The 14,993-nt window shown below is 33.1% G+C and overlaps 2 protein-coding genes and 1 non-coding gene across 3 annotated transcripts; 1 reads left to right on the plus strand and 2 right to left on the minus strand.

The window, feature by feature from the left end:
• Nucleotides 1-978: 978 nt before the first annotated feature.
• Nucleotides 979-4,659, minus strand: LOC118036229 (formin-like protein 3). Its single transcript, XM_035041920.2, has 7 exons — nt 4,519-4,659; nt 4,288-4,371; nt 3,442-4,174; nt 2,864-3,341; nt 2,578-2,774; nt 2,047-2,282; nt 979-1,836 (listed from the first exon to the last, which is right to left on the minus strand). Exons 1-7 carry the CDS (start codon nt 4,657-4,659, stop codon nt 979-981), a joined length of 2,727 nt encoding a protein of 908 aa, XP_034897811.1.
• A 3,052-nt stretch (nt 4,660-7,711) lies between these two features.
• On the minus strand, nt 7,712-12,296 carry LOC118036247 (uncharacterized). Its single transcript, XM_073410365.1, has 9 exons — nt 11,848-12,296; nt 9,827-9,880; nt 9,445-9,463; nt 9,051-9,284; nt 8,885-8,946; nt 8,605-8,704; nt 8,472-8,522; nt 8,257-8,324; nt 7,712-8,066 (listed from the first exon to the last, which is right to left on the minus strand). Exons 4-9 carry the CDS (start codon nt 9,072-9,074, stop codon nt 7,940-7,942), a joined length of 432 nt encoding a protein of 143 aa, XP_073266466.1. The 5' UTR covers nt 9,075-9,284; nt 9,445-9,463; nt 9,827-9,880; nt 11,848-12,296; the 3' UTR covers nt 7,712-7,939.
• Nucleotides 12,297-12,876: 580 nt separating this feature from the next.
• TRNAA-AGC (transfer RNA alanine (anticodon AGC)) lies at nt 12,877-12,949 on the plus strand. The gene has a single exon. It is a non-coding gene; the product is annotated as a tRNA-Ala (tRNA).
• Nucleotides 12,950-14,993: the final 2,044 nt, after the last annotated feature.

A 14,993-nucleotide genomic window follows, 5' to 3' on the forward strand; every position in this document is an offset into this window, starting at 1 on the left:
TATATATTTTTTATATATTTAAATTTAAAAATCTTAAATTTTTTTGGATCAGTTTGTAACATGGATTAATATATTTTTTAAAAAAAATCTTTAAAATTAATTTTTTATATAATTTTTAATTATTTTAATATATTAACATTAAAAATAAATTAAAAAAAAACTTTTAATTTCTACTCAAATTTCAAACACTGCCCTGTAATTATGCTGTGAAAGTGAAGGATGGGCTTCCAAAAGATGGACCGGCCGAATTATTGTGGACATCCGAAAGCCGAAGTCTACTACATTTATTTTTTGCCTGGTTTAAAGCAAATTCTACTCCACGCCCCGTTCGATTTCCTTGACTGGTTAAAAGCATTTTAACGCTATTTATTGCCAAATAACCTGTAATGGACTGATGGTATGCTATTGCCTTTGTCTGTTCTGTTTCTAACGGTATGCCAATAACCTTCTCCAAGTTCTGCGTAAAATAGTGAACTTCATATCTGTCGATTGCATAAGAGATTCTGCAACTTTTTCACTTTCTTTGAATTTCAATGGAAGAAGTGGATAATGTGGTGAAGAATCTTACCCCATTGGAAGATGCACAACTCTGTGTGCTATAAGAGAAAAATTCCCGATTAATCAAGAACTTCAGCCTGGTGGGAGACACAATCATGAAAAGCTATGGATTGAATGCATAGAATTCACAGAAACAAGTCATTAACTACAGTAATACTGCATCAGCTGTACAAAAGAAATGCTGTGCCTTCCGAGACAGATTCGGAATCGATCCTCTTTCTATCTCTATGATCAAAAACTTTCATCAGGTTATAACAGTCTTTCAGAGAACATTTGAAGAGGAAAATCAAGGTCGTGTGCTGCTGCAGACTAGACAGAGGGAGGGAAGATTTCTGCGAACTATGCATAATCCAGTCTGTCGTGCCTTCGAAGATTCCAAGCCACCTGAATAAGTTCTAGAGACAATAGAAGCTTATGAGGCTAAGGAGATGGGCTCTCATCATCTGAACTGGAATCATCAGTTCGCCTTCCGACAATTGCTGGGAACAGTTTCTGAATTGCATTTTCAGGTTTCTGACTGTTGGTTGCTTTCACTTCCCGAACCTCTTTTTTGGTTGTCGTAATTGGCCTCTTTGCTCTGTCATCTCTTACCTCTTTACATGTCTTATCTATCATTATCAAGAAATCTCGTACAATTGTAAACAAACGCAAACCTTCATCCATTCCTGCATTCCCATGAAAATAGTCTGCTGTGCTCTTCACCAGAGCCGTTATCCTCCTTTCTTCTTCTGACATGCTTGACATTTCAGACTCTGCACGCTCCAAAAAGCTAGCCAGTGCATGATAGAATTCACCGTCTTCTCCCAAACTCTTCAAGTCAGAGTCTAGGAAAGCCTTGGTTTTTGTTAATGATTGGTTAAGTTTCGACACTGTAGATGTTAGAACATTAGCGTCTATGATCGCTGCCTTTCTTACATCTTCAAGTTCAGTGCTTAAACCTGATACCACTTGAAGACCAAGGTTTCGGTAGTGCGCTGCTGATGCTGGGTTAGCATTGTCAATATATTCATCTGACTTCACACTGGAGAAGCTCAGGCTAGGTCTTGCTGTGCGGACAGCACGAATGCCTTCAGAACGAATGGTCTCCTGAACGACAAAGTGCAAGAGTGTGGTTTTTCCATCTATTCCCTTGACATCAGAAAGTTTCAAGAGCGTGTCAAGTTTGAATGCCTGTGCTCCACCGCGGTATGTACCATCATTCATTCGGTTACCAGTTTTAAGAACTGCCTCTAGGAGTTTCAGAAATAGCCTGCTGTTTCTGAGTTTGTTGCAAGCCACCTGTCATTTGTATAGGAATAATCTTAATTAGACTTACACAGGATCCCAGAAAAAAAACTAATATACTCTCGGATTAATTAGGACAACAGAAGAACAAGTGAACCTTGTCTCAACCGACCATGCATGTCTTTACAAACAGGTGGATAATCTATCAGAACTCTATGAAACATGTTATCTGCATTATGGAAATCTGTACATCTGATGTCTCACCTCAAGAGTTGCAAAGGACTCTTTAAGGCCTGAAACTTCTTCCCGTAGAGCACTCATGAATATTAATGCCTCTATTCGTCTGAAAGCAAACGGTATTTCTACCAAGACTTTGAGGAAACGCTCTGCAGGACCTAGCTGAGAGATGTCATCAGCATATAACCTAAGCTTCAACTCCTCTTCTGATGTCGGTGCCATCTTCAGCAATGTCTGAAGGAGCTCCACTGGTAGCTCATTACCTGATCATTTGGTAAACAATTAAGCTTAAGGTCCCTTGTGCTGAAACACAAGTGTATTAACAGCTGACCATTTAAACCCTCATTTATTTTCCTATTATCTTAATTTATTATCTTTACATTCTTTATTTGAATTAACCAAATAAATCTTATCATATTTTGCTTAATGATATACCAATGCTGGGTGGTTTTCAAAGTTATATATATAACTCATTTACAAGTGACAAAAATTGTAACCATAAAGAAGAAATTGTCTGATGAAACTCATTGTTAGAGACCATAAGGAAATGGAGATCACCTTCTTGCAAAGCATTAAGGACTTCTTCGGTAGTCACATTCAGTGCTCGTAGAAGAATGGATAGATTTTGTGCTTTCCTTGGATTGATGATCTGAATATACTGGATTGAAGGTTCAGATGGATCTCTCTTGCTATCATTTTTACTGTTATCCACAGAATTATAACCAAATAATGACTCTATCATCTCCTCACTGAACCTGTAAGGTCGGAATGTTTAATGGATGATTCAACAAAAGAAAATAGCTTGCAGAGCTAAAATTGAGTTCAAGTGAGATTTGTAGCTTACTGGAATGAACCGGAACTGATCTCATTCCAGACCATTGAGTGATCAGGGTTGGCCACAACCTTATCCCAAAAGAATGGCTTTAACTTGGCTTTTGGAGCTTCTTCACTATCAAGATCATCTCCCTCGCCGGGATTCTCACGATGTGGTCCAAGGGGGGAAGGCTTCAACTTGCCTTTAGAAGGAGGAACTGGTGGAGCGCGACCAGCTTTTGGAGGCACCGGGGGACGAGGAGCAGCAACCGGAGGTGGTGGTGGTGGTGGCGGTCTAGGAGGTGGAGGAGCAGGAGTTCTTCCAGGAGGAGGTTTTAGAGGAGGAAGTGCTTCTCCTGCATGAGCTTCTACTGATGGTGCGTCTGCCAGAGAGGAATCATGATTTCCATATTTCGTTGACAGATTGCTTTGGAGCGTAGTGTTTCCACTATTAGAACTGTGCTCTTTGGAACTGGAATTTCCTAAGCTCAAAGAACTTTGAGAGGTAGCTGAAAAGAGAAGATAAAGTTAAATCATAATTAGTACATTCTTCAGAAAATAACTATTACAATGAATAAATGACAAGCCGGGGTCCTGAAAATGCATTACTATTAGACAGATTGAAGTGCAGAAGAGGCCTCTCATCTCTTTTTCCACCTCCAGGGCCAATTTTGTTGCTACTACCCCTACAACAGCACCAGCAAATGAAGAGCGTCGCAACAAAACAAAATGTTCCTGCTGCAGTTGCAGCAACAGCAACAATAAGATTCTGATCAACGCCCTTATGCACTGGTGGTGGAGGAACTTGTTTATGAAAATGTGAACTGGGTGGAGAATGTTTTCCTGGTGATGGAGGAGGAGGTGAGTCACTCATATCTTGTAGGCGATACAATTTCTTTTCAAAGAACGAAAGGGTCAGTCTCCTCGGAGATGAAGAGCTGACAACTGCTAGATTGAATGGTGCTGAACCATAACCTGGGGATGCTGCTGCAGGCGCTGATGGAGTAAGGCTTGGTTTTGTCTGTCGATGAGTATTGCTAGCTAGATATCCTCTGTGACTATTACACAAATCTAAAAGAAACTTAACACACTTGATGAAAGAATGTCTAGAACTATCTCCATGGTAAGAAAAGTGAAGATTTTTCTCTCTTAAACAATAATCCAGAATTTCTTGTTTCATTTTCGGTGATAGAACACTTAAGGATTTATCAATGTTTTCTTTTGTGAGCAATCTTGATTTCAACTCAAAATTAGCTTCCTGCAGCATATCTAAATCGAAATCTTCGAAAGAGCCATTCCTATCTACCAATTCCTTCCAGCAATGAATCCATGTTTGTTCTTCCTGAAAATATAATATTTCATCAAAAACCAGAGAGAAGAACTCAATCCTATGTCAAAACAATAAAACCAAACATTCTATATTCAATCCACAGTTTCACCTCTTCCTAATCACACTTTTTCTCCTGCTACCACAAGCACATTTGCAACAATCTGCTTCTGAACCATGGAACCAAAAAATAAATTTGCAAGCCATACCACCTAAAATCAACATGCTACAGAAGAGTCTGAATTTTGAAGCCATATAATTTTCCGTCTACCATCATTAATCATTGAACGACTCAGAAAAGGAAGAAAAACAAGCATTTTTCAGACACAAAAAATAAAAATAAAAAAAGGCCAACATACCGTTTTTTCCTTTAGCTCAGGATCACAATTGCCAAAAAGCATATCTGCTCTCCTTTTGCCCTCTATACTCCCCATTGCCAATGTACAAAGAAGAATGACATAAACAATTGCATAACCTGCTCTCAGTCTTCTCAATTCCATTTCCTCTCAAATCAACACTCCTTTCACATATTACCCTTTTCATTACATCGGATACTAATGCAACCCAAAGGCAGAAAACATGAGATGTTGTTCTTCTATATATAGCATATATGCCACCCTGCGGAAAGCAGATTGCTGTATCCTTTTTATCTCCCAAAAAGTCTTTCCTGCATCAACTTCGAAAATATCCCCGTAACTATATGGTGTTTATCAATCTTAATTTCTCAAATCAGATTAGAGCAGCAGCAGCAGCAACGTTTGTGTCAAAACTTGATGTCGAAGGTAGGCAAATGTTGTGTTAAAAGCAACTGAAGAGCCACAATAACATGAAGGTAACAAAAATGGATGTGGAAGATGGAATTAATGGTTTTGGATCCTACGAAATTGTAAAAGAAAGCAAAAAAAAAAAACATGAAAGATTATAGAATAGGTTTTTGTTGATTATTTTCTTAAGTATTTACTTCATTCGAATGTTTCATGTTTTTCGGGGGAGGGAAGGAAGAGTTGACGCGTAAAGGGACGTGAGGAGAACAATGTGGGACACCTTTTTTTGGGGTTTTTTTTTTGGAAGATTGACGATTATCCATAATTTATTATTTAGTTTTAAGGAGATCACTATATTTTTTAAGAATAAGATTTGGGATTACTCTTTATTGGCAAAATTCTATAATTTCATCCCTTTTATAGCAGAGATTTTAGTTTTAGTTTTAATTTGATTCTGAATCTCATATTCTAAGCTCATTTGATTTGATAAATTCCACGATTCAAGGAGGAAAGGATTTGCATTTTGGGATCCCCTCTCTGAAGCAGAGGATTTGGTAATTAGCAGGCTCAACGAGTAATCAAATCTTTAAAGATATAAAATATGTATGATTTTTAAAAATTACTAGTTTAAGTCTTCTAAATTTTAGAATTATTAAAGATTTATATAATTATTAATTTTATAACTTATAAGATTAATTAAAGTATACATATATTTACATTAATAAATAAAAAATATGATATGATTATAGTTTTGTGACAGAAAAAAAAATAGTTGGAATTGAGGGAAAGTTTCGTGTATTTTTAATTTTAAAAATATAAAACATTATTTTAAAAACTTTATCTCTTTTCAGTCCTTAAGATTAACACAGAAAAATAAGTTGTCTCAAGAGCACCCTCTACCCCAAAAAAAAACGATTGCTTATTTATTTCCTCGTTTAAAAAAGCAGCACACGAACACAAATAGTCAAAAAGTTGTTTATTTCCTCATTAAGAACAAAAGATTTTCATTAGCTGCATGAACTCGGTAAGTTGTGTTGTTATTGATAAAAAAAAAAAAAAAAATTAAAAGAAATGGTGTTTTTTATTTGATTTTTATGAGGTTGTCTTAGTTTCATTATTCGGATTATGGGTTTGATAAATTAACTCAGGTTAACTTAGTTTATTTTTTTATGTCTTTTTTAATTGATTTTGTTTTTTAATTTTATTATTTAATATTGAGTTGATCGAGAATTGATCTCCATAATTTATTTCAATTTGTTTTTTATAGAGTAGTTATTTTGGTTTTATGACTCAGGTCATGGATTTGATAGGTTAACTCGGATTGACTCGAACTATTTTTTTTATTTTTTTAATTATTTTTTTTCTCAATTTCTTCTTTTAACATTAAGTTAATTGAGAATCAAGTTTCATAATTTGTTTTGATTTATTTTATATAAGATTATTATAATCTCATAACCTAATTTATGAATTTAGTAAGTTAACTCATGTTAACCGAGTCAATCCAATATATTGTTGTCTTAATTTTTTAAAAATATATATATTATCTTGAAAAAAAATTTTTAATCAAATTATATTTTTTTAATTGTTTTAAGTTATCTTTAAAGTTATCATGTAGATGTAATTAAATGAAGTCAAACTCCCATTTACTAAAAAAAATAAAAAATAAGAATGCTTAAAACATTTGTTGACGTTAAAAATAATTGATATGACCGGGGGCCATGACAAAACATTCAAGACATTTTTTAGATTTAGATTGTGCTATCAATAGAAAATAATTAAGTATTAGGCATAATATGATTTGGGTTTTGGAAAGTTTAGTAAATCATGGGAATTAATAGCAAAAACAGAGGAATTGTGATAAATAAAAAATAGAAACTATAGCAATAGATAGATTCAACTACAGCACAGATTCTCCCGGAAAAAAGAAAAGAAAGAACAAAATGGTCAATTGCCCCCTTAAAGTTTGAAGTAAATCCAATTTCCCCCCTCATGTTTCAATTATGTAAATACTTTCTTTCAGTTTCAATCATGTGCCAATGTTTCTTTCCATGCTACCTATATATATATATATATAAAAGATACAAAATTGAACCCTCTGTTTTTTTTTTATAATTGCAGTTTGATATATATTCTATTATTTTTTATAATTTCACAAAAAAAAAAATTGTTAGTTGATTCGATTCGGGGATGTCAGGGGAAATTGATGCAATTGAAACATCAGGAAGTGAAACCAAATTTACCCTAAACCTTAAGGGGTAAATTGAAATTAACTAGAAAAAGGAAAAGGAAAAGAACACAGATGACATGCGCTTGCTATGGGAAATATCCTGATGTGCAGACCTATTCTCTGCTACTCCAACTAATTATAAAATCTTGCAGCAAAATGTGACTTAAAGCATGATGATAGAGGTCAATCTCAGGAGCTAGGGCTGTTTGAAAGATATAGGGTTTTAGGAAAGGCAAAACCTCTGCAATGTTCTCTATGTAATTCCCTTAACCTCAAGTCTATAACCGATAACAATAAAATTAACAATTGTGTTAACCTGTAAGAACTTACCAAACCTTGTAGCCTATCTTTCTTAATAGATGCTAATGTTAAGGAATTAACAAAGTAATGCTAATTTTACAGGTAATTCTTCCCACTAATGAATCTCTTTAATCTAATGGTTGAGTTTTTTGGGAAGAATCTTTCAGTAAGATTGCCATAAATCTTGACAACATGTTCCATGTAACCTGCTGACATCTCCTATGAAAATGACAAACTTATCACAAAGCTGAAACTCATGCATAAAGAAACAATAAATCCATGTAAATACCAACATCCAACATTATTCAAGTTCCAAACTTCAAACAAGAGTAGAATCCGAAGTTCATAAGGAAAACACGCATACTACAGCTTCTGCTAAAACCCATATCATGGTAAACTACAGAAGTTGATGATCTTATTGATATAAGCCATAATAAAACTTGGACGAAGGACCCTAACAATAAAACTCTCCTCACTTGGTGTTTAATCTCAGGCACTGCCCTGCCCACGACCTTGAAGGTTCCAGTGCTTTTGAGTTCTGAGGTACTCGAGGCTTAGGTGTGGACTAACAGGCAAGTGTGCCTCTTTGGGTTGATGGTCATCTTGCGGTGGATTCCTACATGAAACAAAATTGCAAGAAATTAATTTACAAATGATAATCTGTGTGTACTATTTTCTTTTAACTCGTTCTTGATATGGTTTACGAAAGAGGAGTTATCATGCATGACCCAATGCTCAAATGTGCTTGTCAGAGGCCCAAAGCTAACAGATTTTGATTAAGTTGAGAAATTACGACCACGAATTACCAGTTTCCATTGCCATCCACAAGCTCTTCAGCGGTCAAATGAGCATCCCTGGTAGCAGCGGGAGGCACCTATGAACAAAAATACAGAATGAAACAGCATAGATTAGATAAACATCAAAAAGTAATGCAAGATGAACAATGCAGAAGCTTTTGAGAGCATTTTCCAGTTTGTGTTCCCCATTTCTACTGCCCCTGCCGTTCTCCCTCTCAAATTACCTGAAAACACCCAGACTTCTGAAGGTCTATAGGTTCATGAAAAATCTCCATCTAAGAAGAAGGGTAAGGAAATTGTTAGTTTTAATAAAGTTGAAATGGGATTACATAATTGACAGGGGAAACGTGTACCCACAGTTAGCTTTTCTATATTTTGAATTGCATCATTAAGAAATTGTTGGTGCGCAATGGCATCGTGAACTGAGTTGATATTCACCACATCTGGATTGTAAGACCTGTTTTTTTATAATAAAGAAGAATACAGCAATGTTTATTATCAATGAAAAAAAGATTTATATTATTGAGTTATCATTTACATGTTCATATATAAAAATAAAAAAATGGGATGAATAGAGGATTTAAATTACAGTCTTGGTTAACCATGCAAAAACAATTAAAAAAAAAAAGATACTGGCCTCATCTTTTCTTGTCTCTCTTGTAGTTTCTGGGTGATTTCATGGAGTTTCTCCTGAAGCGCCTATTAAGCCATAAATAAATAGTTCATAGAATAAAATAATTTCATCATGTTTCGAGTAGAGTTTGTAAGAAAGCACTCTATAAAAATGTGTTTCAAAAAGTTACCTCTATCCTGAGTTTGTTTTCCATACACAAGGTAGTGGAACATCCATATGACAAAAGAAAGAATTCTAATCAGAGAAAGTTCTCACAAAATTAACTCTTAGGTTTCTGTGTATATGGTCTATGAGTGTGTATGTGTGTGTGTTTGTTGGGAGAGAGAGAGAGAGAATCAAACTTCGCAATGTTTTCCAGCATTTCTCTTTCATATTTCATGCGCTTGAGATTTTGGTACAAATACTGAAAGAACAAATAATGGCAAATCAAGATCTCAAACACATCTTCTTCACAAAAAAATAAAAAAAAAAAGGATCCCAAACACAAGCACAATTCATATGTATACACGGACAGAGGCACACACATAAGAAAGTATACTGAGAAAGAGAGAGAGAGATCTTACCCCCTCCTGTTCAATTGGTCTGCACATCAAAATAAATATTGTGAATAAAACAAACGATTAATAAAAAGACATTGAAAATTTTCCAGTAAAAATCTAACAAAGATATCCACATTATCCAAAAACAACTAGGCATGTGTGAATCTAAAAGCCTGTTTGGTATTATGATAGCAATTTCTTTTCAAAGTACTTTTCATTTGAAAATACATCAAAATAATAGTTTTTCATTTTTGACATCGGTACATCAAAACGATATGAAAACAATAACAAAATATTAATTTGAAGCAAAGAAAAAAAATCATTTTTTTTCAAAAGAGCTTTTAAAACATAAAAAACAAATAGGCTATAAATCAAAGAATCAAGATGAAGAGAATAATAGACCCACCCTGCTTCTAGTACATTGGACTGGTCAAAATAGCGAAGAAAGATGTCTTCAATCCTACAAAATCATTTAAAGACTGTCAAAATTATTTACATAGGAAAATCACAGTAGAATAAACACAAAACATGAATCTATATTGTTCTTAACTAAATAGTTCTATATCAACCTTCCATTGCTAGAAAAGGTAGTCAATCTACCATTAGGAGAAAATATCAAAAGACCAACATCTATATCACATAGCACAGACAATTCAGTGGCTTTCTTGATAATCCCATCTCTACGTTTCGAGTATGTTATTTTACGACGAGAGGGATTATCAATTTTCTTCAACGCAAGCTTGTTCCGACCCATGGATGGGATAATTAGAGAAGAAACTGAAGAGGGAAAATAATTTATCCCAAACTACTCTGAGATATATAAAAGGAGAAGGTTGAATGAACTAAATCTCTCTGGGATTACAAAAGGAGGATATGAGTAATGGAAATGTGACAAATGTTCAAATTACCGTCTTTATCGCAAGCATTTTTCTTCGGGTGTAAGAAAACGCATATATGCACGAATTAATTACACCAACCCCAAAATTAACGCAGCTGTTCTAAATTTAGAATCTACACAACAGAACAAGCTTCAATAGATTGGGTGCAGAGACTAGGTAGAAGTAGGGCCACTTGAAAGGATATTTTTTTGTGTGTAACGCAATTTAAAGTAAAAAATAAAAGACTAACTAGAGCGCTAGAAACAATGTGCATTTCATAAAAGAACCGGCAGATATAATTACTAAAATTTTAGAAAAAATAAAAACTCGGTGGCGAAATCATATACAGAAATGCTCAGAAGTGCTAACCAATGTCCAGCCAAGTATCTAAATTTGGAATAACTTGCAATGGATAGAAGCAAATTATAAAATTCCTGAAAGATGCATTACTCTCAAGAATATCTTGGTGAAAATACTTGAGCATATTTCATTTACAACATATAGATTGTATGCACTTGAAATCCCACAGTTATCAAGACCTGGTAAACGAGTTCAGTAAACTAATTAGACCACTTGAATCTTACGCTTCCTCAAGATATTCTCACATCATAAAAGGAAAATGAGTATATATATGCATAAACTGTTAAGGTCTAACGAATCTCTTTTTCTTTCTTTCTTTCTTTTTCTTTCCTTTTTCTTTTTCTAGACCATCAACTTTGAGTACTTTATCGAACTAATGAAACCTGAGGTATATGCTAGGAGGATATGCAAATTCAGCTCCTGAGTCTCCTCTGTATTCTTCAATCAATATTTTTTTGAATTATAAAATGAAAAAGCTCTAAAGTTTCACTACATGCATAGACGAGAGAAATTTTACGTCGATTAATTTCTCCATATTATAAGCTCTTGAAGCAAAAAGAAGAATAATACCGGAAAGTGGAAACATAAAACTAGGACTCAAACACAGGCTAAGAAAATTGTAAGCCAACCCTCACAATCCAAATCAAATACCACTTAACAAAACACCTCTAGAAAAGCACTATCAACACTTACAAATAATGTTTAAAGTCAGACATTCTTTAACCTAAACCCTGAATTTCGATCCCCTTATAAAAAGTAGCTTATTGCCAAAGAACTTTAGGAAACTTCTATAGTTTCATTAGGGCACAAGTCGAATTGATTGGCAATTTGCTCCACAAACAATTAACATTCATCATGATAGCATAGTCCACTGATCATATCATATAAAATTTCACTGGCCCAAAAAATCCCCACCTTTCTACCTTCTATCAAAAATACATTTTAGCTACTAACCATTAATGTCAAGAACCGGTTAAAAAAACAAGACATTGCCTGTTAGTTATCAACTTAGTGATCAAAGCAAAGCAAAGCAAGAAAAGAAAGTGATTTTTAATGGGACAATTTATCAAAAACACATTTGAGAACCATTAACTATAGCAGAAGATTATGTAAAAGTAATTAATTTCAGGCAACAAGATATCTTTGACAAAAAAATAGAAAGAAAGCCAATAGAGCAACTTTTCTTTACCTGTAAAAAGTGGAGAAGCTTAACCCATTGTGGAAACCAAGGGAGACCCAGATTCAAAAACGCTTAATATATCATCAGAAACAACTAGCGTCGCCATTTTTTAAGCTTCGAGTCCTAAAGAGCTCAGGCTCCGATGTCCCAAAGAACGGAATGGAAACCACCCTCCCACTTCAACGATTAGGAGAAAAGAGTGGCCTTTTTAAGTGAAACATTCAATCTTGCTCTTGTATTTTGATTTATAATGCAGCTTCCTCCCTGAAAAAAGTAGGAAACAATTAAGCAATCAAGGTGTCCTTCCTGCCACATACATCTGATACGGCTAGCCATTTAACCCGATCTAATGCATAGTCGCTTTAATCCATTCGAAGAAAATGATGTATACCCCACTATCAAGGGATATAGACAGCATAGTTTCAAGAACTAGCTTCGACAAGGCTCAAGTCGTAGCTTGGATGAACGATAAATTTAATAAAAAAACACTAATAAATTTATGATTAGATTTTAACAGGTCAGCTAAGTTTTTTTTATATATATATTTTTTCTTGAACCTAGATTTAAATCTTGTATTAGTTAAGTCTTGAATTAACCCGTTATCTGATCTAATTTTAAAACAAAACAACGATGGATAGAACTAAAGAAATTATATTTTAATATCATTTATTTTTAATCTGAATAATTTTTTTCAATCTTTTTGTTTATGTTCTTTTTATTAAATTCTTCCATTGTATCTTTCATCTTCATTGAAGCAATAATTTATTTTGAAAGAATAAATCCCCATGATGCACAAATAAATTTCTTTCTCACGCACTCATCACAGCCTAGTTCTCCAGACAAAATTTGAATATTGCATCAATCTTTCTCGACTAGAATTGTAATGGCAAAAATTGAACAAATTAATTTTCATGTACCAAATTTGCATTAAGCAAGATATTGGAGGTCGTCAAACTACTAAATATTGAATGCTGATTGACCATGTAAATTTTTAATATTATATTGTTAATTAATTGGAAAGAATGTTCTTTCAACGCTGGGGATGTAGCTCAGATGGTAGAGCGCTCGCTTAGCATGCGAGAGGTACGGGGATCGATACCCCGCATCTCCATTTTTCCCTTTTTACACTCACTCCTCTCTAGCTACAGTAACCTCTCGTTTCTTCAAGCATTTAAATTCTTTTCATCCATGAATGGCATTTCTACTTGAATGGGGTGTGTCTATATATATATATATGGAATACGAAATCAATTTAATTTGAGATGTATATATTTGTATTTTACAGATGTGTAAACTATTTATATTTTTTTAGTATAGTATAACATACATATCTTAATATTGATATATGTATAATATTTATAATTTCTTAGTTTAATGTGTGTGTATTTGTTTTTTTTCTCAATACGATGATATTTTTATATGTTTTTTTTATATAAAAAAATAAATTACAAATTAAAAAGTTTATGTATGTATTTAATTAAATAAACCAATAATTATTTATACAACCTAAAAGAATGTAAAGATTGGTTCCTAACCTATGATGTTAGTTAAATTTATAATTCACAGATCATGAACTCAATTAGATTCAATAATTTTTTTAATTTAAAATAGACACCTGTAAAATTAAAATCCAATTAAATATTAGATTGCTTGTTTGAGATCATAATAAATAAAATAAATATCAAACCAAAATAAATTACATTGTCAATATTAAACTTTCATCGGAAAAACATAAAACAATAAAGATCAATAAAGATTCAAATGTGATGGATCAAATTGAAAAAAAAAAACCCAATAAAAAAAATAAAAAAGAAGGGAAAAAAGGCTTAAGTGCACTAGACTAAAGCAGCTTACGTGTTTGGGCCTTTTTAATTTATTTTTTAAAGGGCAGATGGCTCATCGTCCTTCCTGAATGTTTTTTAAATAGTAGGCAACGCGTCACTTGCTCTACCTGAAATCTGATGACCTTTAGTCACTAGAAAGTCAAAATTATAATGTTTCCAAGAAAAAAAACCATTATCAACCAAATTTTAACCATAAAAACACACACTTTAAACACCTTGAAAAACATATTAATGACCTCAAACAACCTAAAATTTGCCTCGGAAGCTCAATATCAACCTTGAAATCAAAATTCTTCCCCAGCTCAAATCTACTATTTCAAGTAAGGTTAAAGGGAAAATAATACATAGGTTAAACTTTCATTGTTGAAAGGAACTCATTAACACCAAAATCATTATTTTTCGTGATTGGAATTGGTGTCAACTTAATTAAACATTCTCTCTTCCATCGGGATTTAGTTGCTTTCTCTTTTATCTCTTCAACCAAGGATCAAAAAATAAAAAAAATCAAAGTTTTAAATTAAAATTGAATTGCATAAATTTCAAGGAACTTAGATTTTATAATTTGAAAAGTTTTAGGACCAAAATAAAAGTTTTGCCCCAAGTTTAAAACAACCCCCCTTTTGTAGTCCTTTTCATTTTGGTCCTCTTTGTTTGAATCTTGCCCTTCATCAATAAATGTATTTTAATTGACCATTAACTTGGCTACATAAAGGTGTGATTGAAAAAAAAAAAAAAGAATTGAGATGAAAAATAATAATTATACCAATCAACTGTGATTTGTTTTTGTGTGAATAGTGACATGAGGAACAATATTTTTTCTATGTTTTTTAGTGTTTTGTGCGTGCGTGAGTATATGTTATTTTATTTTAACTTATTTTGAATAATAAATACATATATGATATCTAAAGTTTTTATTCAATAAAAAATAAATAAGATAGGATCTATTGTCATCCCTAGTGGAATTGTTGTGCAATATGCTAGTTCAATTTTATCTAGAAGTATTTTTCTTACTTTAAAAATGTAATTTATTACTTGTTTTTTCATCGGATGAACTTTTTGTATCTTGATATGTTTTCTATATACTTAAGGTGATAAATAAGGGGGAATTTTCCATATAAATAAAAACTGTAGATTCGACTTACAATCATCTTAGGGGAAAAAATGCATTGCAAATTTTCTCGCATAATGTTTGGTGCAAATAATGTAAGATTTTCAATATAAAAAGTGTAAGATCCTAAATAGTACCATCTTTGGTCTGTTAAAGAATCTCAAATTCGAAGATATATAATAAAAAATATTTATTGAGGAAGT

The sequence above is a fragment of the Populus alba genome, chromosome 7, assembly GCF_005239225.2.
Source record: "Populus alba chromosome 7, ASM523922v2, whole genome shotgun sequence".
Lineage (NCBI taxonomy): Eukaryota > Viridiplantae > Streptophyta > Magnoliopsida > Malpighiales > Salicaceae > Populus > Populus alba.